Source organism: Anomaloglossus baeobatrachus, chromosome 2, assembly GCF_048569485.1.
Source record: "Anomaloglossus baeobatrachus isolate aAnoBae1 chromosome 2, aAnoBae1.hap1, whole genome shotgun sequence".
In the NCBI taxonomy this organism is placed as follows: Eukaryota; Metazoa; Chordata; class Amphibia; order Anura; family Aromobatidae; genus Anomaloglossus; species Anomaloglossus baeobatrachus.
This window is the reverse complement of record NC_134354.1, coordinates 65,582,455-65,609,054: the sequence shown is the minus strand read 5'-3', so window position 1 is coordinate 65,609,054 and position 26,600 is coordinate 65,582,455. Positions and strand designations below refer to the sequence as shown.

The following is a 26,600-nucleotide window of genomic DNA, read 5'->3' as shown; positions in this document are numbered from 1 at the left end:
AGGGAGAGTTTGAATTGGGGCTTATAGATAGCATCCCCACATTCAACTAAGCTAAACACCACCCTGATGTGGATTTGTCTGGAATGTACTATATACTATTGACTATTGGTGACCCAATAAAGTCTTACCAGAGTATGGTACCTGACCCTGTGTTATCTGAGTAATATTCTGCCCATGGGTAAAGAAAATGATAAGCTCACAACAGGTACCAGAAATGTCCTTTATTTCCAAATCATTTCTACATGATTTATACAAAATTTACTTCATATAAGAAAACACATATTATAAGAAATCGTAAAAAGAGATAAAGTAAAAAAAAAAATAGTTCATAGAACTAATCCGTTTTATATCTAGGAGACTTCTACTACTTCACAAAACTATTATCAAAGGCGTAATTTAAAGCTAGGGGGGCAAAATCTCCTACTGGGTCCCCAATTATCACGGGTCTGTGGTAATACTGGTCCAAAGAGCCTTTTTTGGCCCAGCTGGACTTCATGGCCCGAGTGAAACTTCAAAACCCCTGTAATCTGGTACACCATTGCCTATTATAACTGGAGATATTGAGTCCATGACATATAGGGTGACATTATACATATGAAAAGCCAATGTAATGCCCTAAGTTATTGTAGGGTATCGGTCGGCACAGATCAGGAGCTGTATCATCATAGAAAGCCTCTTCAATATATGAGTTCTTAAAACCCCCAGTTGAATCAGCTATATGTGATTTTTGTTTCTCGCCTAGCATCCGTATACTGTCCTTGGAAATGTGGGGGTTTTTTCTCAGCTATTCAACATTTTACAGGACCATTTACAGTATTCTGTGATACACAATGGTAATGTATCAGTAAAAATTGGACACCACTAGGATGGTCTGTGTGACGGCTGTTTTTTTTTTCTCGAACCCATTGACTTACATTGGCGAATCTCGACAGTTTCACACGGCCGAATGAAAAAAATCGCAGATCAGCACTGCCTCATTGAGTAACATTGGTTTGAGGGTAATACCTTTTTGTCTCGCATTGCACTGAGCTAGCCCTTACACTGAGGCTTGAGTCCAATACAGCCAGACCTGCTGCCTCCTCTATGACTCTCATGTACCCATGTCTGTACAGTGCTTGCTCTGAGGATTTGCAGTTCGGAAAGTGTGAGCTTAGCACCATGCACTTAAGTAATTTAATATAGGAACAAAACTCCCTTGCACCAAAGTTTAGCTAATCTGTTAGTGGTAAATCTGTCAACTGCTCGGCATGGAAAGGAAAAGAATTGTGCTTTCAGCTCTGCAGTGTATTATAGATTATAATAACTCCAGATCAGTAATACAATGTATTTACAAAGTTACCTCTCTCATAATATAGATAATATCTGTATAGAAACTTCTAATTGATGCACAAAAATGAAGAATCATAATTCACCTTCAGTCTGACAGTGATCATACAGGGTAGTTGTGGGGTCTTTGCTTGGTGCAGTATTATAATCATAATATTCCTCCTCGACGACGTGGTTTCTGTAAAGTCATAAGGGCTCGTTACACGCTACGATATATCTAACGATATGTCGTCGGGGTCACGTCGTTAGTGACGCACATCCGGCATCGTTTGACATATCGTAGCGTGTGACAGCTATGAGCGACTGTGAATAAGCAAAAATACTCACCTTATCGTTGCTCGTTGACACGTCGCTCATTTTCAAAAAATCGAACGTTCTCCGTGTCAGTTGTTCATTGTTCCCGAGGCAGCACACGTCGCTCCATGTGACATCTTGGGAATGATGAACTGCAGCTTACCTGTGGCCGCCTGCAATGCGGAAGGAAGGAGGTGGGCGGGATGTTATGTCCCACTCATCTCCGCCCCTCCGCTTCTATTGGGCGGCCGCTGTGTGACGTCGCCGTCGCCGTGATGCCGAACGTCCCTCCCCCTTCAGGAAGAGGATGTTCGCCGCCCAGTGCGAGGTCGTTTGGAAGGTAAGTACGTGTGACGGGGGTTACCGACTTTGTGCGACACGGGCAACAAATTGCCCGTGTTGCACAAACGATGGGGGCGGGTGCGATCGCACATGCGATCGCACGATAAATTGCCGCATGTAAAGCAGCTTTTAGGAACAGAATTCACTGCCATACAATGTAATAGAAGGGTTGGATTATAGTAAGAGGAAAAGAGGCAGTTACCTTGGGGTCTCCACCACTTAAAGGGGTATTCCCATCTCCAAGATCCTATCCCTATATGTAGTAGGTATAAGAATAATAATACTATTAGCATATAAAATGCACATTATACAAAAAAACATTGTATGCTCGAGGCACGCTTTGCCCAAAATCAACACAGACAGCACAGAACCCCTGAGAAAGAACATAACATGGCCCTCTGCTCTCCAATATCTCATCATAGAGGGCCTCCTTATGTGTCTCTAACCATTCCCTAATAATTGTGAGCTATGAAATTAATCAGATTCATCCCTAATATGCAATCTATTGGATAGTAGGTAGTTACTTTGAAGGGTATAGTGGGCCCCCCTCCCCTAATGGGCCCTTGTGGATATGATATGCATAGACCCTGTAGGTTACTACAGGACTAGGAATGGACTGCTACAGGATCGATTATTAAAATGACGGAGGATACATAATATACAATCTAGATATATACATCACAGTAAAGGCACACTTATTTACAGCATAGTTTCCAGCTATCCAAAATGTGTAGAGACCAGGGCGAGGGGCAAAGTTTGAAGTCAGTGGTTTAAGGTGTCATAGAGAAAAGGAGGGGGCAATTTATAAATGAAATAAGAAATACTACTTTGACATTAGCCTGTGCCTGACATAGGATATAATAGTAACTCTTAATTCAGGAGTGAGTATATAGCGCGAGCCCAGGAGCTGAGCCTGCTCTACACATGGCAGCTGTTTTATACAGCCAGCTCCTGCCTCTATCAGCAGCGATCTGAGCTATCCTGACATTATCAGTCCCTCACAGCTGCAGTTAAGTCACTTGATCCTGGTGGCGTGCATAGTAAACAAGAATAAGAAATTAAAATGCCAATATTTTAATTTTCAATCACCCCACCATATCCCCAAAAAATTCAATAAAAAGTGACCGAAAGATTGTATGTAACCAAAAATAGTAAATACAGCTTTTAAAGCAAAATACAAGCCATCACACAGCTCCATCGAAAGAGAAAAAAGCTACGGATCGGAAAAAATGGGACTTTTTTTTTGTTACAAAGTTCTAAATGTTGTTTAAATAAAAAAAGAACTATACTTGTTTGGTACCGCCGTAATTGGAGCATCATTGGCAGCTCATTTTTCAACAAAACCTAAAAGCATTGGCTTAGTTGCATTTCACACCTGCTGTTTTCCAATACATTATATGGTCCTGCTGAAAATAAGTTCTCATATCGGTATGCGGATGGAGAAATAAAAAAGTTATGGCTCTTGGACGATGGGGATGAAAAAAACGAAAATTGTCCATGGTGGATTGGGATTACTAGGGGGAGGCGAGAGGAAATTAAAAGCATTGCTGTGTATCAGAGAGTTTCCATGCCAGACACCGAGGGCGCCCCGGGACTAAAATAGGGGCTAATGTGACTACATTATTTGTATTGTCACTTTTTTGACATAACTTATTTTTAATAACCAATATATGCCTTCATGTACAATGCAAAAAAATAGATTATAGCTGTAGCAGGGCTGAGCGATCACATGTAGCAAGGCTGGAATTGTCATTTGATATAACCCAAGGAAATATCAATATGCATTTTATACAGCACTGCACATTGCAATGATAAACCAAGCTCTGCTAGACGTATATTACCGCAGAAAAGTATAACTGCTCTGCAGGAAAGTTCCCATGTTAATGATTTGGCTTGATAGTACTGGTAATATGAGTTCCTTGAAGATTTGCTCTGGATCATGGCGGAAGTCTTGCAGTACACGGTCATGGTCATAGGCGCTTCTTGTCATAACATGGAAACTGTTGCCTCCCCATGAGATCCTGCCGATTCGCCATGTCCAGTTCTGTCTTCTGCGTTTTACATTGCTAATAAATACTAACAGAATGAAAATCTGCCACAGGAACTTCACACTCAAGAATCTGACGAGCCGACCATGTGGAAACTGTGAAAACAGGCTTGTGCCTCAGCGGCGCAGGTTCTGACAAATGTCCCAGTGACGGCTCGTTAGGGGGATTCGGTAATGGTGATTTTCTGTACAGATTCACACAATTTTTCTGACTTGACATCATCTTTGTTATGTTCTGAATTCTCCAATGTAATGTAACATCCCGAATCTCTTGGACAGTCACTTAGTTCACATTTGTTTGCAGCGGTGTCAGGGCTGAGCGTCTGTGGCACCGAGTCATTGCCAGCTTCTTGTTCACCTGTCACAACAGAAAGAGAAAGTCTTCTCAGTGACATGTCTGAAATACAGCAAAAATACATTGCTACCAAGAGGTTATAGTATACTATATCTATCTCTCTATCTATCTTCTTTGCGCTTTGGTTCTATTCATGCTTATTGTGCACTCCATTGGAGGTGGGCAGGGATCTCCATGGGCACTTTGGTAGAAATTAACAAATTGTGGAATTTTGTGCAATAATTTAGGATGGATTTCATTTTTTGCAATGGAAAGGGTGATGTTATCCACATATCTACCTTAAACATGAGTAAAGGGGAAATAAAGTCTACAATACAGCAGCTGCACCCACAACGTACTGGTTCCTCTTCAGACTAGAATATCCCTAGCCACACAACTAAAAACCACAACTCGGACCTAGCTCCCTGAAAAGCCACCAAGCTGTTTCTTGTTCCTCCTGAGTAACGAGATAGGGACCCAAAGTGAGGAAACTTAAGGCATGCGCACAAGTGGGAAAAAAGAATTATAAATGAAAGCAAAGGAAATCTCCCACCAACCTAACTGAGGACAGAGGAAAGGTCTTGGGGAGATAAATGAGCAACGCAGAGCAGAAACACAACTGGTCTCTGCCTAACAGGCACAATTCCTTAATTGCAGGGCTGGAACTCCTTAGCTGAAATCCACCTAGAAATCTAGCCAGCAAAAAAGACTAATGCAAGGTGAGTATAAATAGCCCCACCCAAGCTGTGATAGGACAGAGACAAAATTGGAAAGTGAGAAACACCTGAGTAGCAGCACAGCAAGGGAAAAAAAGCAAAGATAGAGAACAGTTGGACAAAGACTGACCAGGCTGTGGCTCAGCAGGGAAGAAAACCGACCAAGCAGCAAAGGTCACTGGATCGAGTCCCAAAACCAAGACATAGACAGTTGAAATCTACGGCAATTCATCACCACATGAAACAATTGTGTGATTTGTTGAATATACGTATGCAATGTTTGCACTTACACCGACTGTTGCAAACCACAGGAAGATGACAGGATTGTGCAGCACCTCTCACTCTCACATTAGGGGGCACTGCTGGTGGGGCATCTGTGGCCACTTGCCAAGTAACGACAGGTGTTGTGCTCGGCCAGCAGGTATTGTGCACCTGTCCTAATTAGATTACAATGTGAACACTGTGCTGGAGACCAGCCTATACCAGTCAGCAGACTGGCCCATGCTACTCCAGAAGTCAACAGACCGGCCCATACCTGTCCCCCAGACAGCAGACCAGCCCATAACTGTCCACAAGTCAGCAGCCCTTCATACCTCCTATTAGAAGTAAGAGAAGCTGGATAACCGTTATAACTTACTCAGCAATATGCATGACAGTCACTCCTCTGTGGTATTAGACTGTCTAGCCTTCTCTTCTCATGTACATCAGTGACCATTTGGGAAGTCATGACCCTACTAGTTCACCAGTTGACCTTCGTGTGATCACTTTTGGTAGGTACTAACACTGTACACAGGGAACCACCCGTAAGTCCTGATGTTTCAGAAATACTCTGACCTTGTCCTCTGTGCATCTATCTATCTATCTATCTATTTATCATTTTGCCCTTGTCAAAGTCACACAGTTCTTTACACTTGCACATTTTTTTCTGACTCCAACACATTAACTTCTTTTGCCCCAACCATGGGCTGCATAAATCAGACACCGACTGCGTTATTTCAGCTGGGTGTATTTCACTCTGACACACTGCAGCATTTCAGGGAATATATACTTTGAATTGTCATCTGGGGACTATTAGGCTGATTCCTCAAAGTTTTTATGCCAGAAAAATTGTGTAAAATACTTTATAAAGTGTCAAAATGTTTGCAACGTTTGTTTTTTGTTTTTGCCAGTTTCAATCAGCTCTGCCGAAATGGATGGAGCTGGAGAAAGGGTGGGATAGTGGGTGACCATGCCGGCCTGTCTAATTCATCAAAAGTGCCAGTGTTTTGTATGGTGGAATTGATATTCCAGACCCTAACAATACAGAGGTCTCTTTATAAATTCGGCAACTTTTACCCCATCAAGACTGCTGAAGCATGAGAGTGCATTATGCCATTATTAATGAATCAGCCCCTATGTGTCTCAGCTGACCAGTACAAGCCGGGTACACGGTAGCTTCTCACCACCCTGATTCCCTGAACTGACAGGTCTCTCCTTATATACACACATAGGGAGGGACCGGCCAGTCTAGGCGAATGGGGCAGGGAGATGCCACCTGGGACCTGCACTAATGCATGACAAATGGGCCCTGAGTCCTTAAGACTAGCAATGTTCACATCAGGCTTGATGACGTGTGTGTGTGTGTGTGTGTGTGTGTGTGTGTGTGTGTGTGTGTGTGTGTGTGTGTGAGTGAGACACTCCTGATTCTTTAATGGTGTTTTTCCCCATTTGAGGACACTTTTTTTTCTTAAATACTTAAAACATAACTGTTTACATTTTTATTTCATAAGTCAATAATACACATGAAACAAAGCAACTTTGTAATATATCTGAGACAAATTTGCTTATTTCTCCTCCTGGACTGATCTTTCATTCACAAAATTTCAAATTTTTGGGGAAAATCTGTCTTCATTCAATACATATTTTTATATTACTGAATTTGGAGATGGCAGTTGATTTTTATAAGAGTCTATCTAGAAAGGAAGTGAGAGGGGGAAGGAGTAGTTCTGCCTGGAGCTCCTCCTTCCTCCAAGTCTAGGAAGATAAAGAAGCAAATTTGTCTGATAAGATAAATTGAAAGTTTCTTATTTCCAAGTGTTAATTTAGGAACTAAAAATGAGCTAAAAATGAAAAAGACAGTTACGCTTTAAATGCACGTAGTTCAGGCTAAAAATATTATTTTGCTACTGGATTGCATTGAAAATGTTGCACCATTTAAAAATAATGTGGCCAACCCCATTATTTTAACCCCTTCACAACCTATGACATTGTTACGGGGGGCTGTCTGATAATGAAACCTAAAGGAGTATCAGACAGTCAGGGTCCACCGTGCAAAGACTCTGCTGCAGACTATGGCAGAGTGCAATACCTCTGTTAAACTCACAGAGGAATATAATTAGTAAATAAGGCAATTCCTCCCTTACTTGGAGGGTGTGTGGAATGGTCTCTGTTAATAATCACAGAGACAAAGGCAGTGAGTGTGAAATGGCACCTACCTAGGTCCGTTCCTCTAGTGGTGCCAGGAGACGGACAGCAGCGTAAGCCACACAAAGCTCCTACCTGCGTTCGCTCCACTAGTGTGCGAGGACACGAACCACTAGATATGGCACCTGCCTAGGTCCGCTCTTCTAGTGGTGCAAAAGAGACGGACAGCAGCATAAGCCGCACAAAGCTCCTACCTCTGTTCGCTCCCCTAGTGTGTGAGGATACGAACAACTTCCAGACGCAGTATAAGGAACGTTACCCTAGCGGCAACGTCCACCTACGAGTAGAATCACAAGGCCCAGCCGGACCATGTGCCTCAGGCACCTGCCTATGTCCGCTCCCCTAAGAGGTAAGGATACGGACTGCAGCCGAAGCTGTAAGGTATAAGAACGCTATCCTGCCGGTAGCGCTCACCTAGCATAGACAGAGAGATGCCTAGAGGAACGCGCACAGAGCGTCTACTCTCATGCATGAACCAAGAGGACTGAACACCATGCGGCGTGCGTCAGGGTCTTATATAGACTCTGTGCCTCATCCAAGATGGAGGACACCAGAGCCAATCCGCTGCCAGAACGACAGGAATGACGTCACGCTGGCCTATCACCGAGCAAAGCGTCACAAGCACATGACCAGCGACCAATCAGCATAGAAGGTGTCAGAGACATGTGACCACATGTCACAAGCACAAGACCAGCGGCCAATCGGCATAGAAGGTGTCAGAGACATGTGACCTCGTGTCAGCGATGATGTCACCCGCACATGTGCAATGGCTCCAAGATAGGACTTAGTCTCCAGCGCTTGCACATGTGCAGTAGCAAGAAATCTGGACATAGTCTCCAGTGCTCGCACATGTGCAGTAGCAAGAAATCTGGACATAGACTCCAGTGCCACAGCAACCGTAACAGTACCTCCCCCTCAAGGGCCCCCCTCCCGGCGACGCAGGTAATCGGCAACTAAGTCAGGAGCATGGACAGCCTCCTCTGGCTCCCAAGAGCGATGTTCCGGGCCGTAGCCCTCCCAATCTATCAAGAAGAACCTACGCCCTCTAACCATCTTAGAACCAACTATGGCTCGTACCTCATAGCTAGAGCGAGAGGAATCAGAGGCAGGAGAGTGCACTTCACGAGCGTGAGGTAAAATAGCCGGCTTTAGCAGTGAGACATGGAATTTGTCATGGATCCTAAGATGGACGGGTAACTTCAATTGGTAGACTACAGGATTTACCTGTCGAAGAACCTCATAAGGACCCAGGAAGCGAGGAGCAAATTTGACAGAGCTCACTCTAATAGTGATGAGCGAGCATGCTTGTCACTACTCGGTACTCGCACGAGTATCGCTGTACTCGGGCTGCTCGGCGGGGACCGAGTAATCTCGCGATACTCGTGCTGTACTCGTGGTCTTCATTTCTGCATGTTGGCGCTCTTTTGAGAGCCAGCCCTCATGCAGGGATTGGCTGGCAGACCACTGCAATGCCACGGCCCTGTTAGTTGTGGAATTGCAGTGATTGGCCGGCCTGCACAGCGTGACCGAGCCTTTATATCGGCCGGCGCGCTGTGCTGTGCTCACAGCTATCCAGACTGTCAGTGCAGGGAGAGTGTCGCTGATTCAGGGAAAGCTTTGCGGCCCTTTATAGCTTTTTCAGTTGCAGGGCTGCAAACAGTGTGACCAAAAGTCCTTCTCAGGACTATTCTAGTTGTATACAGGCAGGCAGGGTATAGCCAGGTCGGAGTACAGTAGCAGAGTCCTTCTCAGGACTATTGTTGCTATATACAGGCAGGGTATAGCCAGGTCTGAATACAGGCTAGTGACCAAAAGAGTCCTTGTCAGGACTATTGTACCAGTATACAGGCAGGCAGGCAGGCAGGGTAGTGGTGACCGTATACCAGCCTTCATCATATCTGGGGCTGGTGTACACAGTGTAAAACAGTCCAGATAGTGTCTGACTTGTCTGTAATTGTCGCTCCCCAAAAAAACCTGTTAGGTTCTTATTGGGTCCGTGCTTGGTTTTTAAAACCGCACGTGTGTGCCTGTTGGTGGCAGCGTACAGGTGCACTTGTGTGCAATTTCCAGAAACTTTGATATAACGCACAAGTAGTGAATATACACGTCAGCAGTGCACAGCATTGCAAAATGCGCAAGGGCATTGGCAAGGAACAAGGAAGTGGACGTGATGGTGGGGCAGGCAGAGGCCGAGGTCGTGGGCAAGCTCTAATTTCGCCACAACAAAGGGCCACATCTAGTCGCTCGCACGTCCTGTCCCAAATTCTTGGGGACCGCAGCAGTACACCGCTCTTGAACCAAGACCAGTGTCAACAGGTTGTTAGTTGGATAGCAGATAATGCTTCCAGTCAGATTGGCACCACCACAAACACTCTGTCTTCCACACGGTCAAGTGTCAGTAGCCGTGATACTGCACCGCACATTTCTGAACCTGATCCTCCTTCCTACCACCAGGCTGAGTACACGTCCTCCTCGGACATTAATGATCCCACACTTGGACACTCGGAAGAGCTGTTCACGTTTCCATTCACACATTCTGGCCTCTCGCCAGCTCATATTGAAGTGGGTCATGAGGAGATCGTCTGTACAGATAGCCAAATATTTGAGCAGCCACGTTCTCACGAAGTTGGCAACGTGTCCCAACAAGTGGTGGACGATGATGAGACACAATTGTCAGGAAGTCAGGAGGAGGAGCAGGGTGCGGAAGAGGAAGACGACGTGGTGGATGATCCAGTAACTGACCCAACCTGGCAGGAGGATATGCAGAGCGAGGACAGCAGTGCACAGGGGGAGGGAGGCGTAGCATCACAACAGGCAGTAAGAAGCAGGGTGGTGGCCCCAGGCAGAAGTCAGGCAACCGTTCCCCGGAACAACACGACGACACAAGGTGCCTGTACAAATGTTAGGTCTTCCCGAGTCTGGCAGTTTTTTAAGTTGGATCCAGATGATTCAAAAAAGGCCATTTGCAACACCTGCCGTGCCAGCATCAGCAGGGGTACCAAAACTAGCAGCCTGACCACCACCAGCATGATCAGGCACATGTCAGCCAAGCACCCGACTTTGTGGGAAGTACAACAGAGTCGAGGAGCAGTGCTTGCTGATGTCACTGCTACGTCTTCGCTGGTTGTGCATGCGAGCCAATCCTCTGTCCATGCTGCCTGCGAACAAGCCTCCTCCACTCCTGCACCTGCAGTTGCCTACGCAGAAAGAACACCATCATCAAGCACGTCCTTGTCCCAGCGCAGCGTTCAGTTATCCATTCAGCAAACCTTTGAACGCAGGCGCAAATACACTGCCAACACCCCACATGCCACAGTTCTAAATGCTAACATTTCGCGACTGCTTGCGCTGGAAATGTTGCCTTTTAGGCTGGTGGAGACAGAAGCATTCCGTGACCTGATGGCGGCAGCTGTCCCACGTTACTCGGTCCCCAGCCGCCACTATTTCTCCCGGTGTGCCGTCCCCGCGTTGCATAACCACGTGTCACAAAACATCACACGTGCCCTGAACAACGCTGTTTCACCCAAGGTCCACCTAACCACAGACACTTGGACAAGTGCTTGTGGGCAAGGCCGTTACATCTCGTTGACGGCACACTGGGTTAATATTGTGGAAGCTGGGACCCAGTCTGAGCGAGGGACGGAACACGTCCTTCCCACACCAAGGTTTGCAGGCCCTACCTCAGTCAGTGTTTCACCCACACTCTACAGCTCCGGAATGTCATGCTCTTCAGCCTCCTCCTCCTCCTGCGCATCCTCATCCACTGTGCCCTCCACACCAGTCACAAGCTGGAAGCACTGCAGCACTGCCTCGGCGAAGCGGCAACAGGCTGTGCTGAAGCTAATCTGCATAGGTGACAAACCCCACAATGCAGAAGAGCTGTGGACAGCTCTGAAACAGCAGGCAGATCACTGGCTCACACCTCTGAACCTAAAGCCAGGAAAGGTCGTGTGTGACAATGGCCGGAACCTGGTGGCGGCTTTGAGGCGAGGCCAGCTGACACATGTTCCATGCGTGGCCCATGTGCTCAACCTCGTGGTTCAGCGGTTTATAAAGTCATACCCAGAGCTGTCTGATCTGCTAGTAAAAGTTCGCCGCCTGTCTGCACATTTTCGAAAGTCACCTACTGCTTCAGCCGGCCTTGCCGGCTTTCAGCGCCGTTTGCATCTTCCGGCTCACAGACTGGTGTGTGATGTCCCCACGCGTTGGAATTCAACTCTGCACATGTTGATCAGGATATGTGAGCAGAAGAGGGCAGTTGTTGAGTACCTGCATCACCTAAGCCGTCGGGAAATGGGTCAAACTCCACACATAACACCTGAGGAGTGGAGATGGATGTCAGACCTATGTACCATCCTCCAAAACTTTGAGGACTCCACCAAGATGGTGAGTGGTGATGACGCCATTATTAGCGTCACCATACCGCCACTCTGCCTTCTAAAACGGTCTCTGCTGAAAAACAAACATGATGCATTGCAGGCGGAGCGCGATGAGTTGCAGCAAGAAACAGTAGTGGGTGTGGGTGATAACACACAGCCCAGCCTCGTCTCATCACAACGTGCAGTGGAGGACTATGACGAGGAGGAGGATGAAGACATGGAGCAACTCTCCGGCCAAATTGAGGATATGACATGCACACCAGTCATATCCTCGGTTCAGCGTGGCTGGCCAGAGGACAGGGTAGATGAGGAGGAGGAGGAGGAGGAGGAGGAGGACAGCATGTTCAGTCATCTTGTTGGTCAGGCTACTGAAGTCCTGGCTGTTAAGAGTCTGGCGCACATGGCTGACTTTATGGTAAGGTGCCTGTCTCGTGACCCTCGCGTTAAGAACATCTTGGCCGACAATCATTACTGGTTGGTAACACTGTTAGACCCACGCTACAAGGAGAACTTTTTGTCTCTTATTCCCGTGGAGGAGAGGTCAACCAAAATGCAGCAGTTCCGGAAGGCCATACTCACGGAAGTAGGCAAAGCATTCCCCTCACAAAACGCTAGCGGCATAGGTCAGGAATCAGTGGACAACCGAGGCGTACAGCCGAGAGAGGCACAAGTCCAATCCGCCAGAGGTAGGGGAACAGTCTTTAAGATGTGGGACAGTTTTCTCAGCCCCTCACGTACCACAGCCCCTGAGGTGTGGGGTAGTGCCACAAGAAATCCTAAGTTTGCCCAGATGCTGAAGGAGTACCTTGCAGATCGAACAACTGTACTCCGACATTCCTCTGTGCCTTACAATTATTGGGTATCCAAGCTGGACACGTGGCATGAATTGGCTCTCTACGCCTTGGAAGTCCTGGCCTGCCCTGCTGCTAGCGTTTTGTCAGAGCGTGTTTTTAGTGCCGCAGGTGGAATCATTACAGATAAACGCACCCGCCTGTCAACTGAAAATGCTGACAGGCTGACTCTCATCAAGATGAACAAGGGTTGGATTGGGACAGACTTCACCACACCACCAGCAAATGAGAGCGGAATTTAAAGTTTGCCATGTACCTCCACTCACCCATGGGTACACACTTCTGGACTTTGGATAATCGCTGGACTGCTCCTCCTTCTCCTCATGCGCCACCATGATGATGACCGTTACAAATTGCAATACTTAGGCCTTTGTTTCAGGTATACCCCCAGTGGTAAATTTTTTCGCCCATTCTTTGCAGAATGGACATTACAACGACAGGAGACCCGCTCCTTTGCAATGGGAACAATGTTTTGAGGCCCTCATGCACGTCTCTACCCAGGGACAACGTGGAGCCTCCCAATTTTTGGCTGCCCTGCCTAAGGGCTATACTATAATACACCCACTTCCTTAAAATGGACACTTAATGTTTTGAGGCCCTCATGCACGTCTCTATCCAGGGACAATGTGGAGCCTCCCAATTTTTGGCTGCCCTGGCAAAGGGCTATACTGAAATAGACCCACTTCCTTACAATGGGCACTTCAGGTTTACAGGCCCTCATGCACGTCTCTATCCAGGGACAATGTGGAGCCTCCCAATTTTTGGCTGCCCTGGCAAAGGGCTATACTGAAATAGACCCACTTCCTTACAATGGGCACTTCAGGTTTACAGGCCATCATGCACGTCTCTATCCAGGGACAATGTGGAGCCTCCCAATTTTTGGCTGCCCTGGCAAAGGGCTATACTGAAATAGACCCACTTCCTTACAATGGGCACTTCAGGTTTACAGGCCATCATGCACGTCTCTATCCAGGGACAATGTGGAGCCTCCCAATTTTTGGCTGCCCTGGCAAAGGGCTATACTGAAATAGACCCACTTCCTTACAATGGGCACTTCAGGTTTACAGGCCATCATGCACGTCTCTATCCAGGGACAATGTGGAGCCTCCCAATTTTTGGCTGCCCTGGCAAAGGGCTATACTGAAATAGACCCACTTCCTTACAATGGGCACTTCAGGTTTACAGGCCATCATGCACGTCTCTATCCAGGGACAATGTGGAGCCTCCCAATTTTTGGCTGCCCTGGCAAAGGGCTATACTGAAATAGACCCACTTCCTTACAATGGGCACTTCAGGTTTACAGGCCATCATGCACATCTCTATCCAGGGACAATGTGGAGCCTCCCAATTTTTGGCTGCCCTGGCAAAGGGCTATACTGAAATAGACCCACTTCCTTACAATGGGCACTTCAGGTTTACAGGCCATCATGCACGTCTCTATCCAGGGACAATGTGGAGCCTCCCAATTTTTGGCTGCCCTGGCAAAGTGCTATACTGAAATAGACCCACTTCCTTACAATGGGCACTTCAGGTTTACAGGCCATCATGCACGTCTCTATCCAGGGACAATGTGGAGCCTCCCAATTTTTGGCTGCCCTGGCAAAGGGCTATACTGAAATAGACCCACTTCATTACAATGGGCACTTCAGGTTTACAGGCCCTCATGCACGTCTCTATCCAGGGACAATGTGGAGCCTCCCAATTTTTGGCTGCCCTGGCAAAGGGCTATACTGAAATAGACCCACTTCCTTACAATGGGCACTTCAGGTTTACAGGCCATCATGCACGTCTCTATCCAGGGACAATGTGGAGCCTCCCAATTTTTGGCTGCCCTGGCAAAGGGCTATACTGAAATAGACCCACTTCCTTACAATGGGCACTTCAGGTTTACAGGCCATCATGCACGTCTCTATCCAGGGACAATGTGGAGCCTCCCAATTTTTGGCTGCCCTGGCAAAGGGCTATACTGAAATAGACCCACTTCCTTACAATGGGCACTTCAGGTTTACAGGCCCTCATGCACGTCTGTATGCAGGGGCATTGGTGAACCTCACAATTTTGGACTGCCCTGGCAAAGGAAAATACTACAAAGACTCACTTCCTCAAAATGGGCACATTAGACTCAAGAGGCCTTCATGTACGTCTCTTCTCAGGGACATCGGAGTGCCACACAATGTTTTCACGTAAAATCTTTCATGTATTAATCTCAAAAAGTAACATACACCAGCTCTATCTCACTATTGGGTATGTGCCCTTAACATTTCCGCCATGAAAAATCATTTTGGGGTCATTTTGGAAGGTTTTCTGGTGAGTCCGTAAAAATGGCGTAAAACGCGGACAAAATTGTTCACAGCTGTGACTTTTCAGTGATAAATGCTTCAAGGGGTCTTCCCCATGCTGTTGCCATGTCATTTGAGCACTCTTCTGAGACTTTTGTGCCATTTTTAGGGTTTCTCCATGCTGCCGGGGGGTCATTTCACAAAAATACTCGGGTCTCCCATAGGATAACATTGGGCTCGTTGCTCGGCCCGAGTACACGAGTATCTTGGGAGGCTCGGCCCGAGCTTCGAGCACCCGAGCTTTTTAGTACTCGCTCATCACTACACTCTAAGTTTCACGTGTTTTGCAGAGAGCCACACAAAGTCCCCCGGAGAAAAGACAGGAGCCGGGCGACGAAACCGATCGGACACCGTCTTCATACGGTCCTTAGCTGCTTGAATCGACTCTTGAGTCCGATCCCAAACCTCTCTGGCATTAGTTGCCCTGTCGGCCACAAGAGGAGGAGGTGCAGCAGCGGGAAACGGTACCGGTACCCTAGGGTGTTGCCCATTATTGAGTACGAACGGTGTCTGCCCAGTGGCCTCAGCCAGTGAATTGTTAAGGGCAAATTCTGCCCAGGGTAGGAGGGAGGACCAGTTATCGTGGTTCTCAGCAACAAAGTGTCGAAGGTGTATAATCATGGATTGATTGGTACGCTCAACCAAACCATTGGTCTCCGGATGGTATGCCGAAGAGAGATTCAACTCAATTTGCAGAAGGCTACAAAGATCTCGCCAGAAACTGGAAGCAAATTGCGGGCCTCTATCACAAATGATACGATCTGGCATCCAGTGAAGCCTAAAGACATGCTTGAGGAATAGTTTGGCTAGTACCCTGGAAGATGGGATTCTCGATAACGGTACGAGATGAACCATCCGAGAGAAATGGTCCGTAATGACCCACACAAATCTATGTCCCTGTGAACACGGAAGATCACCCACAAAGTCCATGCCTACCACCTCCCATGGTCTATCTGGCACTGGTAAAGGATGCAAGAGCCCAGCCGGTCTCTGCCGTAATGGACGGTTGCGAGCACACGAGTAGCAGGAACCGACATATCTCTTGACGTGGCTGGCTAAGTGTGGCTACCAATACCACCTCTCCAGTAACTCTCGTGTCCGCCTAATACCAAAATGCCCACCCACCTTTGAGGTGTGGGCCCACGACAGTATATCATTCTGTCGATCAGGCGGAACAAAGGTCTTGCCCGGTGGGATTTGGTCTAACGTCACAGGGGAGAGCGTATGAAAAACCCTGGAGGGAAGGATAAGACGAGGTTCGTCAATCTCTTCCTGGGTAGAAACCATAGAGCGAGACAGGGCGTCTGCCTTGTTATTCTTACTCCCAGACAGATAGTTGATGGAGAAGTGAAAGCGGGAGAAAAACAAGGACCAGCGGGCTTGGCGAGGATTCAGACGCTGAGCGGTTTGTAAGTACGTCAGATTCTTATGGTCTGTATAGACCTGGAAAGGATGTTTCGCTCCTTCCAGCAAGTGACGCCACTCCTTCAAGGCTAATCTCAGGGCGAGCAGTTCCCTATCCCCAATGGTATAGTTTCTCTCTGCCGGTGAAAAGGTTTTAGCAAAGAAGAAACATGGCCTTTTTCTACCTGCACCGTTCTTTTAATACAAGACCGCACCAGCACCCACTGAAGAGGCATCAACCTCCAAAAGGAAGGGCTTATTCTCATCGGGTCTTTGAAGAACGGGAGCAGTTGAAAAGTATCTTTTTACTGCCTCAAAAGCCTGAGATGTCTCAGTAGACCAGACTTTGGGATCAGCACCTTTCTTAGTCAAGGCCACCAAAGGGGCCACCAAAGTAGAAAAATGGGGTATGAACTGCCTGTAATAATTTATGAATCCTAAGAAGCGTTGCACCGCCTTCAAGGAATGAGGTTCGGACCATTCCAGGACAGCAGAGAGCTTTGCAGGATCCATAGCCAGACCCTCTTTTGAGATAATGTAGCCCAAAAAAGGCAAGGATGACTGCTCGAATACACATTTTTCGAGTTTAGCAAACAATGAGTGCTCCCTTAAACGGGAAAGGACACGAACGACATCCTGATGATGAGTCTCCAGATCAGGAGAAAAAATCAGGATGTCGTCCAGATACACCACTACAGAGGATAACAGTAAATCCCTGAACACATCATTTACGAAGTCCTGAAATACTGCGGGTGCATTACATAAACCAAAAGGCATGACGAGGTATTCATAGTGACCGTCTCGGGTGTTAAAAGCGGTCTTCCATTCGTCACCCTCTCGAATTCGTACCAAGTTATACGCACCCCGCAGATCCAACTTCGTAAAAACTTGAGCTCCCCTCAGTCTGTCAAAGAGCTCTGAAATTAAAGGTAACGGGTATTTGTTCTTAATTGTGATTGCATTGAGACCCCTGTAATCTATGCAGGGACGCAAATCACCCTCTTTCTTCCGAACAAAGAAAAACCCAGCTCCCGCGGGAGAGACAGACTTACGAATGAACCCCTTCTCTAAACTCTCTCTTATATAGGTCGACATGGCCTCCGACTCAGGTATCGACAGGGGGTAAACCCTGCCCTTAGGTGGAACCGAACCTGGGATAAGGTCTATGGCACAGTCATACGGCCTATGGGGTGGAAGAACCTCAGCACCCTGTTTGGAGAACAAGTCAGCGAAATCCAAATAGGGTGTAGGTATGGGAGAGAGATCAGTTGATGCAACCGCAACGACCTTAGGTGGTAAGGGAAGACATCGGGACTGACATTTCGAACCCCAACTAATAATGCTGTCGGACTCCCAGTCAATGTGAGGAGCATGAGTCCGAAGCCATGGGAGACCCAGAAGGACGTCGTCTATACCCTCAGGCAAAACAAGAAAAGAAATCTCCTCTATGTGACCCTGAGACAGGGAAAGGCGCAAGGGAACTGTCCTCAATGTAATGGAGTCAGACAACATAGTTCCATTAACAACACGGACAGGAATAGGCGCCTCTAACATGATAGAGGGAATATTGTGTCTCTTTACAAATCCTGAGGACACAAAAGTCCCGTCAGCTCCGGAATCCACAAAAGCCATAATAGGCCATGTATTCTCAGAGAATGAGAGCTGACCTGGGATACTACACTTAGAGGGTGCGGAAGGCGTCTCTAGTAACCCCCCTCTAATGGTTACTAGGCCTGGGAGTTTCCCTGACGGTTAGGACACTTGTTAGCATAGTGCCCAGCCTGACGACATACGTAACATATAGGAGGACCAGACTTGCGTAGTCTGGAGGATGTATGACCTAACTCCATAGGAGTGGGAGATGTTTCAGATGCTGAGGAAGATGGTAGTGGACCCTCAACAACTGGAATAGCCCGATGCTTAGGGTGTGAGGAAGAGACCTCGAGTCTACGTTCCCTATGGCGTATGTTGATCCTCGTTGCTACTGTGATCAAGTCTTCCAGAGAAGCAGGGACCTCACGAGTAGCAAGAGCATCCTTGACATAGCCTGCCAACCCTCTCCAGAAGATAGGAATCAACACCTTCTCTGGCCAATCTAGTTCTGCCACCAGAGTTCTAAAAGCAATGGCATAAGAACTAGTGGATAACGAACCCTGAGATAGATCTAACAGTCTCAGGGCCGCATCATGGGTAACCTAGAAAAAAAGGGAACCAGCACGATCTGAAATTGGCATGCATCATATAAAAAGTGAAAATTCACAAATTTATTCCAACTGTACTATAATAATAAAAAAATGAGATTTTTAGCAAATAATTGATCAATTTTTTGAGCCACCCCTGCCAACGTCACGGCAAATCTCAATAGGGGGGTCCTACTCTACATTCTGTATTTCATGTGCCATGCGGCCTCCTAGATAGAGTTAAAAGCAGAACCATAATGGAGCACACATACCTGCAACCTGTATATAGCCGCTTCCATGTTGCAAAAAAGGCACTTGTGGATAGAGACCAGCCCAGGTCCCAGCATGTGGCGCAAGCCCTACACATACCAGGACTATGTCAGAACTGATCCTCCCAGTGTCAAACAGCAACCATTGATAAAGGCGGACCAGATCCAAGAATGGTGCTTAATTAGCATTGCCTGTGGAAAGGGGTGAGGTAACTGAGTCTGAACAGCTACCAACAGGAGGAACACATCGCAAACCAAAATCAGGCGTGCATGGTATGGTGTTGGTCAGACACCAGATTTGTAGCATAACTACGGTCAAACAGAGAAAAAAAGGGAACCAGCACGATCTGAAATTGGCATGCATCATATAAAATGTGAAAATTCACAAATTTATTCCAACTGTACTATAATAATAAAAAAATGAGATTTTTAGCAAATAATTGATCAATTTTTTGAGCCACCCCTGCCAACGTCACGGCAAATCTCAATAGGGGGGTCCTACTCTACATTCTGTATTTCATGTGCCATGCGGCCTCCTAGATAGAGTTAAAAGCAGAACCATAATGGAGCACACATACCTGCAACCTGTATATAGCCGCTTCCATGTTGCAAAAAAGGCACTTGTGGATAGAGACCAGCCCAGGTCCCAGTGTGGCGCCCCAGGACCTGGTCGCCACAACAGCATTGCCCTCCCAAAAGGGTTAATGCTGAGCCTGGAGGTAATTGGGAGATCTATTGGCCAGTAAGTTAACACTCAACACAGTTCTCCCTCCGGCCAGCAGGGGGAGCTCTGAACCTGGAACTTGAGGGAGCATTCCTTAAGTCTGGCTGGAAGGAGGAAGTGGTAGTTAGTCTGGAGACAGGAGTGAAAGAGTGCAGACGCAGAGTGGTGCTGCCTTGTAAACTGGGGCCTAGAGCTTGGATAGCTTGGCCCAGTGAAGCAAGGGGAGCAGAGAGGCACAGCAGGGACTCGGACATCGGAGTCTGTAGTTGCCAGGGCATAAAATCCATCCCTGGTAGCTGAATCCGGAGGGCAGGAGAGCTGTAAGCCCCCTGTCCCAGAAGCAATCTGAAGGTACAGCTGCATCCCAAGGGCCCGGTGTAGACTCCAGCAGAGAAGCACCAGAGAGGGCCTGCGCAGTCTACCACATAGAAAAGGGGACGAACAACAAGTCCCAGCAGCAAGAGGGCAATTGCAAACCCAAAGTGCAGTGTCCTAACACAGCAGAGAAAGATTAAGGAGTAGGCCTCATACTCAACTGGCCAAAGATCACCCCAGGCACTTCCAGGCCGGCCGGATCATCTTTACCATCTGTGACGGTCTCCCTGGACTAAGTTTCTGCCGAGTAAAAGAGAAGGTAAAGAGACTACTGTTTGTGCCTGTTTCTTTCATTGCTGGTCGGCCCTGCACCGTGTTAGTCACGCAGCACCATAGACTTCCACAAGCACCAACCGTGCCCCGGGCATTGCTCCACCTGTGGGGAGCAGTACTACCATTGCTGCCATAACATCATCCCGGAGGCCTCACACAGCAGCGGCGGCTTAGTAGCCACATACCACAGGTGGCGTCACGAACACAAACTTTAATTCAAGCCACATATTCAACTGACACCCACCAGGGCCACGGAGCCGGGCCCAGCCACCACTGACTACCACCGGACTAGTCCGGTCCGGCACCGGGTGTCCCATAGCCCTGGGGTGGGCGAGTCAACTTTGGCGTCACGAACAGGATTTCGTGCCCGGTCACACCGGGTACTGTGCGCCTGAAGAACTGTGTAAAAGACTGTGTACTGGTTGTAAATTGCCGCCGCCATTAGCCGCGCCGAGCGCAGGAAGAAGGGGGGCGTGCCTGACAAAGAGCGCGAAGGGAGCGCGCCATCAGAGCAGAGCGCTGTTAACCCCGCGCGACCCGGAAGAAAATTTGAAAAGTGAACGGAGCCTGGTAAGGTTCACTAAGGGGGAGGAAGATGTCCGACTCCGAGGGAGAGCAGGTGGCTGCCATCGCCCAGGGCGCCGCAGCACCGGCCGAAGTAGTCCCAGTCGCCGTCGCCCCAGCCCCCACTGTAGCGCCGGTAATGCCGATCACCATGCCGTACATACCAGGAGCAGAATGGCTGCCGCAGTACTCCGGGGAGTCCCATACCTTGAGTGACTTCAGAGAAAGCCTGCACAGCTTGTTCCGGGTGTATCCTCTGACTGAGAGCCAGAAGGTGGGCATAGTAATGGGACAGCTAGCCGGCGCAGCCCAGCGTGAAGCGAAGTCCTGGCCTGATACAGATAAAGGGACAGCAGCCCAGATACTGGCCAAGCTAAAGAGTACTTTTGACACCCGCACCGCAGCAGAGATAAAGATGAGATTCTTTGGGTGGAAGCAACGGGCCACGGACAGCATAAGGGACTATGCCTTAAACTTGCAGGAGGCCCTGAAAGCAGTTAAACAGGTGGACCCAGAGAGTGTACGTGAAGAAGACAAACTCCTAACTGAGCAGTTCATAGAGGGGCTCCTGTCAGATGCCCACAGGACCCAGCTGCGTATCCTGGTCCTGCAGAACCCTGCTCTGGACTTTGCCAAGTTTAAGGACCAGGCCATCAGGGTACTGAGAGAATCTACACCGAATGACCCAGTACCCCTCCGGCCTCTTGCTATCACGTACCCCGGGGTGGTGCCTGCAACACGAGCCACTGCAGGGGCTGAGGCGCAGTCCCTGGATAAGGATTCCACTGCAGAGCTCAGACAGCAGTTCCAGGAGCTGACCAAGACTGTGGCTGCCCTTGCCAAGACCGTGCAGTCTCTACAAATGACCCCCTCGCCTGCAAAAATCGAGTTGGCCTCCAGCCCAGAAGACGTCCCATGGATGCGACAGAGGAGGATTCCGCCGACCCGAGGCAGAGACACAGACCGGTATGATTCAACAGGACAACCGATCTGCCGCCACTGCAACCAGGCGGGCCACATTGCACGACGCTGTCCTTTAAACGGGCCGAGCCTGGGGCCAGGAGCCAACCCCCAGGTGTGAGGAAGCCCGGCTCAAACCCCAGCCGCAGCAAGTATGTGGGAGGACGCCCGGTCCTTCCCATTGTGCTGGATGGGATCCCTTTGAATGCCCTCCTGGATACGGGGTCCCAGGTAACAACCATCCCCCACAAACTGTACAAAAGATATTGGGCTGATTCAGACATTGACCATGGCCCAGATGATGATTTAACGATTGTGGCCAGTAATGGTCAGCCCTTGCCTCAAATTGGGTACAAAGAAGTAACCATTAAAGTGGGGCGGGTAGAATTGCCATGTCAGGGGATGATAATTGTAGATATAGATCGCAAAGAATCTGACCCACTGCTAACCCTTGGTACAAATGTGATAGAAAATTGTATTGCCGAAGTGATAATTTTGTTGCAACAGGCGTCTGAAACTGCCAGCTCCGGGCAGCAGCGTGTCCTACAGAGGGAGATCAGAGCCCTGATGAGGAGGCAGCAAGTAGAGCTAGCCGGAGGAGAAATTGGCAGTGTGAGGGTAAGTGACCCCCTCCCCATTGTAATACCCCCAAGAAGTGAAATGTTGATATGGTGTCGGGCAGCAATAGGCCTCAAGGGTCAGGATTACCATGCCTTGGTAGAACCAGTGTATTCAGACAGTAGGCCTGGAGTCCTGATAGCCAGAGGGGTAGCGGACGTCCGCAAGGGGAGAGTGCCCGTCCGTGTCCTGAATTGTGGGGAGGAGGAGGCCAAATTGCCCCGGTACGCCACTGTAGCAAAACTGTACACTGTCAGTAACAATACCATTAAAGCAGTGGAACCCTTGATCCCGTCTGACCAGGCGGAAGACAATGGCTCCAAGGGGCAGCCGGAAGACTGGTGCCAAAAATTACATGTAGGCACCGACTCCACCCCCTCGCACCAAAAGCATGGGGTTTACCGGGTGGTACAGGAGTACGAGCGGGTCTTCAGCAAACACCCCCTAGATTTTGGGCAGGTGAAAGGGGTTAAACATCAAATCCCCACGGGTGATCATCATCCCATTAAAGAGAGATACCGCCCTGTTCCCCCCGCACAGTATCAGTGTGCCAAGGAAATGTTACGGGAAATGAAGGAGGCTGGGGTTATCAGAGATAGTTGTAGCCCCTGGGCAGCTCCACTAGTGCTCGTAAAGAAAAAAGATGGTACAATGAGAATGTGTGTAGATTACAGGCAAATTAACCGCATTACACATAAAGATGCTTATCCACTGCCCAGAATAGAGGAGTCACTAACAGCCTTAAAGTCAGCTAACTATTTCTCCACCTTGGATCTCACCAGTGGGTATTGGCAGGTTCCCGTGGCAGAGGCGGACAAGGAGAAGACTGCATTCACGACACCAATGGGCCTCTGTGAGTTCAACTGTATGCCATTCGGGCTCTGCAACGCCCCAGGGACATTCCAAAGGTTGATGGAGTGCTGCTTGGGCCACCACAACTTTGAAACCGTGCTGTTGTACCTGGATGACGTAATAGTCTACTCCAAGACTTATGAGGACCACCTGAAGCACTTAGCAGAAGTGTTTGAATCCTTGTCGAAATATGGCCTGAAGATCAAGCCGTCCAAATGTCACCTCTTGAAGCCAAAGGTACAGTACCTGGGTCATGTGGTCAGCGCAGAAGGTGTGGCACCTGATCCGGAGAAAGTCACTGTAATCAAGGACTGGCCAAGACCCACCACAGTGAAGGAGGTGCGGCAGTTCCTTGGACTGGTGGGCTACTACCGAAGGTTCATTGATGGTTTCACCAAGATAGCAGCGCCCCTTCAAGATCTCCTGGTGGGCCAGCCAAAGCAGGCTAAGAAGCAGAGCCCTCCATTTGAATGGAGCAGCCAACTGGAAACATCCTTTGTCCGGCTGAAAGGGGCTCTCACGGGAGAAGAAATTCTGGCCTACCCTGACTACAGCCAACCGTTTGTACTGTATACAGACGCCAGCAACGTGGGACTGGGAGCAGTTCTGTCCCAGGTACAGGGAGGCAGAGAGAGGGTGATAGCGTACGCCAGTAGGAAGCTTCGGCCCACAGAAAGGAATCCAGAAAACTACAGTTCCTTCAAGCTGGAGTTCCTCGCTATTGTTTGGGCAGTGACTGAACGCTTCAAGCACTATCTGGCATCGGCCAAGTTCACCATCTTCACGGACAACAATCCGTTGACACACCTGGCAACAGCCAAGTTAGGTGCGATGGAACAGCGATGGATGGCCCGGCTGTCTAACTTTGACTTTACCATCAAGTATCGGGCTGGCAAGAAGAATAACAATGCTGATGCGCTGTCCAGAATGCCTCACTTGCCCGAGTCTGGAGAAGACATGGATGAACTCGAAGAGATAGAGTTACCGGCTTTCCATCACCAAGGTGTGTCCCAGTGTGAGCATGCTGTGGGAGTGAAGCGCTCAAGCCAGCACGGGGTCTCGGTCAACCCCTTACTCCACCATAATTGGGAAGAAACACAGAACGGTGACCCGGCCGTGCGATTGGTCAAAGAGAAGCTAGCGCAAGCTGAGACCCATCTTGGCCCAGACGCTCCAGAGGAAGCCCAGCAGCTGTGGAAGGAGAGGGGACGACTGTTCACCTACCAAGGCAAGCTCTGCAAGAGATATGTCAACTATCGAACAAATGAACTTGTCTGGCAGATAGTGGTTCCGCAGAGAGATGCTCCAATGGTCCTAGCAGCGTATCATGATAACGCAGGACACTTCGGGTGGAAGAAGTTGGAGGCCCTACTCCGTGATCGGTTCTATTGGGTGCACATGAGAAAGATGATCGAGAAGTGGTGCCGAGACTGTGGCCCGTGTAACCTGAGGCGGAAAGACGATGCCAGCCAAAGGTCTCCCTTGCAGCCAATTGTCACAAAGCAGCCTCTGGAGTTGGTGGCCCTGGACCACGTGAAGTTAACACCAAGCCGGTCAGGCTATGTGTACGCCCTCACCATTGTGGACCATTACTCTCGTTTCCTGGTAGTAGTGCCTGTGAAGGACCAGACAGCCAGGACAGCAGCTAGAGCGTTCCAGGCATCCTTTTGCCGACCTCACGGCTATCCGGAAAGGGTACTGACTGATCAGGGTCCTGCATTCGAGGCTGAAGTGTTCCAAGAGTTCTGTAACATGTACGGTTGTAAGAAAATCCGAACCACACCGTACCACCCCCAAACCAATGGACTGTGCGAGAAAATGAACCATGTGGTTATTGATATGCTGAAGACCCTACCGCTGGAGGAAAGGAACCAATGGCCAGAAAAGTTGCCAGATCTGGTAGACCTGTACAACCACATCCCAGTGAATTCGACCAACTGCAGCCCCGCTTACCTGATGCGAGCCAGACCAGGCAAGTTGCCTGTAGACTTTGAGATGGGGACTGTGTCGCCTGAGGCGGTTCAAGAAATAGAGGATTGGGATACAGAACGGCAGCAGCGGTACCGTAAAGTCCAGGAGTGCGTAGAGAGGAGCCTGTCTCAAGCAAGAACGAGACAAGAACAGCATTACAATCAAACAGCCCCAGCAACTCCCTTAGCACCTGGAGAACAAGTCCTCAAGAAGAAGCGGAAGGCGCATAAATTGGATGATCAGTGGGAAAGCGAGCCCTACACCATTATCCCCTCCAACTTTGACAATAGTAAGGTATGCCTCATAAGCAAAGATGAAGGCAAGACCTATCAAGCAATTTCCCGAGACTGCCTGAAAGCGTGCCCTGAATGGTGCAGAATCCAAAGAGAAATGGAAGGAGTACAAGGAAGTCCCCAAAGTCAAGAGAAAGAAGGGGAGATGATTCAAACCATCCTTGGAAAGTTCCCCAAAACTTGGACCCGAATAAACAATGCCATAGTGGTACCAGTTTTGACGTTTCCGCAGTTGGTCGAGCCAGAAACGGAAAAGGTTCCGGATCCACCTAAAGAATCGTCCGCTCCAGCACGAGATGACACGCCAGCAGTGGAACAGGAGGATCAACCCCCTGTCAGTGGTGAACCTGTCATACCCTTGGCGACTCTTAGATCACAAAGGCAACCATCACGCTTACCTATGGGGGTTAGGCCCACCTGTAGTGCTGAGATAGAAGACGCACCACGTAGTCAGGGGCAAACACCAGAGCTACGTAGGTCCCAGCGCAGCACTCGGGGACAACCCCCTCTAAGGTATAGGGAGTCAACTGTATAAGGGAAAGAGTACTTATTAGAATGTAAATAGTTATGCAAAATGTCTGTCATGTTGTGTACAAAATGTTTTCTTTTTCTTTGATTGCGAAAATGGACAATTGGGCCACTGGACTATGGGTGGCCAACACCTAAATTGTTCATAGTTAGCACCAGTGTGCTCAACACCCCTGAAGAAAAACCCGTCCGGCGTGCATAGAGTGGGGTCATCAATGCTCTGACGCACGCCCAGAGCCTACGTTGGGGGTTTGAACGCGGCGGGTCCCCCATGGAGCAGTGTAATGGACACCCGGCAGGGAGCCACACTGGACTCTTATAGTAATGTTTAAGGTTGTAACGTTAAAGTATTTGCGCCTCCCATAATGGGATGAAATGTTCTAACATGTCATGTTTGTTTCTACAGTCCGGGAGTACTGAATTTAACTAAGGGGGAGTGTGGCGCCCCAGGACCTGGTCGCCACAACAGCATTGCCCTCCCAAAAGGGTTAATGCTGA

General features: G+C 48.7%; 1 protein-coding gene across 2 annotated transcripts in view; it reads right to left on the bottom strand.

Annotated features, from left to right (window-relative positions):
• Positions 1 to 215: 215 nt before the first annotated feature.
• The window catches only part of SAMSN1 (SAM domain, SH3 domain and nuclear localization signals 1), a 215,160-nt gene continuing 188,775 nt past the window's right edge, over positions 216 to 26,600 (bottom strand). For both annotated transcript variants that reach the window (XM_075335073.1, XM_075335074.1), the window contains one exon: positions 216 to 4,367. In XM_075335073.1, the coding sequence (XP_075191188.1) occupies positions 4,168 to 4,367 (200 nt within the window). In that variant the 3' untranslated portion in view covers positions 216 to 4,167. The remainder of the gene's footprint in view (positions 4,368 to 26,600) is intronic.